The 1273-nt window shown below is 62.5% G+C and overlaps 1 protein-coding gene across 1 annotated transcript in view; it reads right to left on the bottom strand.

Moving 5' to 3' along the window:
* Nucleotides 1-1273, bottom strand: part of ACVR1 (activin A receptor type 1) — a 30144-nt gene that overhangs the window by 6004 nt on the left and 22867 nt on the right. Inside the window, exon 7 of the mRNA XM_057387310.1 lies at nt 1070-1267. Coding sequence (XP_057243293.1) covers nt 1070-1267 — 198 coding nt within the window. The remainder of the gene's footprint in view (nt 1-1069; nt 1268-1273) is intronic.

The following is a 1273-nucleotide window of genomic DNA, read 5'->3' as shown; positions in this document are numbered from 1 at the left end:
TGGACAGTGATGGCACTGGGACAGTGAGCACAGGGCTCACAGAATGATCTGCGGGACAACACAGAGGACACGCAGTGTGATCACTGCACCTCGGGATCGGGAACGGGATTGAACAGTTGGAACGCACAGAAACATCCCAAAATGAGGGTGTGCTGCAACCTGGCGGCCGCGGCCAGCACTGCGGGGAGCAGCTCACGGGAGGGGCGGCGCGGGGATACTCCGAGGTTACTGTCACACTGCTCCAAGGTTCCACAGCAAGCACTGCAGGAGCAACAGCTCACGGGAGGGGCGGGCAAGGCACTGCAGGGATACTCCGAGGTTACTATCACACTGCTCCAAGGTTCCACAGCAGCCCCCCCACAGCCCCAATGCCCGTAGAGCAGGGAGCTGCTCACGGGATGGGCGGCACAGGGCTACTCCAAGGTTACTATCAGGTTCCACAGCGAACACTGCAGGAGCAGCGGCACAGGGCCACTCCAAGGTTACTATCCCACTGCCCCAAGGTTCCACAGCCACCCCACAGCCCCAACGCCCGCAGAGCAGGGAGCTGCTCACAAGAGAGGCAGTGTAGGGATACTCCAAGGTTACTATCACACTGCTCCAAGGTTCCACAGCAGCCACCCCACAGCCCCAACGCCCGCAGAGCAGGGAGCTGCTCACGGGAGGGGCGGTGCAGGGTTACTCCAAGGTTACTATCACACTGCCCCAAGGTTCCACAGCCACCCCACAGCCCCAACGCCCGCAGAGCAGGGAGCTGCTCACGAGAGGGGTGGTGCAGGGCTACTCCAAGGTTACTATCCCACCGCTCCAAGGTTCCACAGCCACCCCACAGCCCCGACGCCTGCAGAGTAGCGAGCAGCTCACGGGAGAGGCGGTGCAGGGTTACTCCAAGGTTAATATCCCACCACTCCCAGGTTCCACAGCCACCCCACAGCCCCGACGCCTGCAGAGTAGCGAGCAGCTCACAGGAGAGGCGGCGCAGGGTTACTCCAAGGTTACTATCCCACCACTCCAAGGTTCCACAGCCCCCCCACAGCCCCAGTGCCCGCAGAGCAGGAGCTGTGCTCACCCAGGTCGGCGATGCAGCACTGCCGGTTGCTTTTCACCAGGATATTCCTGCTTTTCAGGTCGCGGTGGGCGATGGCCGGCTTGCCCTGCGTGCCGAAGATCTCGATGTGCAGGTGGGCCAGGCCGCTGGCGATGGACAGCACCATGCGCAGGCAGCTCACCGTGTCCAGCGTGCTCAGCTGCAGGTAATCGTACAGAGAGCCCA

This window comes from Malurus melanocephalus, unplaced genomic scaffold (genome assembly GCF_030028575.1).
Source record: "Malurus melanocephalus ecotype Western Australia unplaced genomic scaffold, MMel_1.1 scaffold_1183, whole genome shotgun sequence".
Classification (NCBI taxonomy): domain Eukaryota; kingdom Metazoa; phylum Chordata; class Aves; order Passeriformes; family Maluridae; genus Malurus; species Malurus melanocephalus.
Note: the sequence above shows the minus strand (reverse complement) of the source record. Positions and strands in the feature narration are given on the sequence as shown.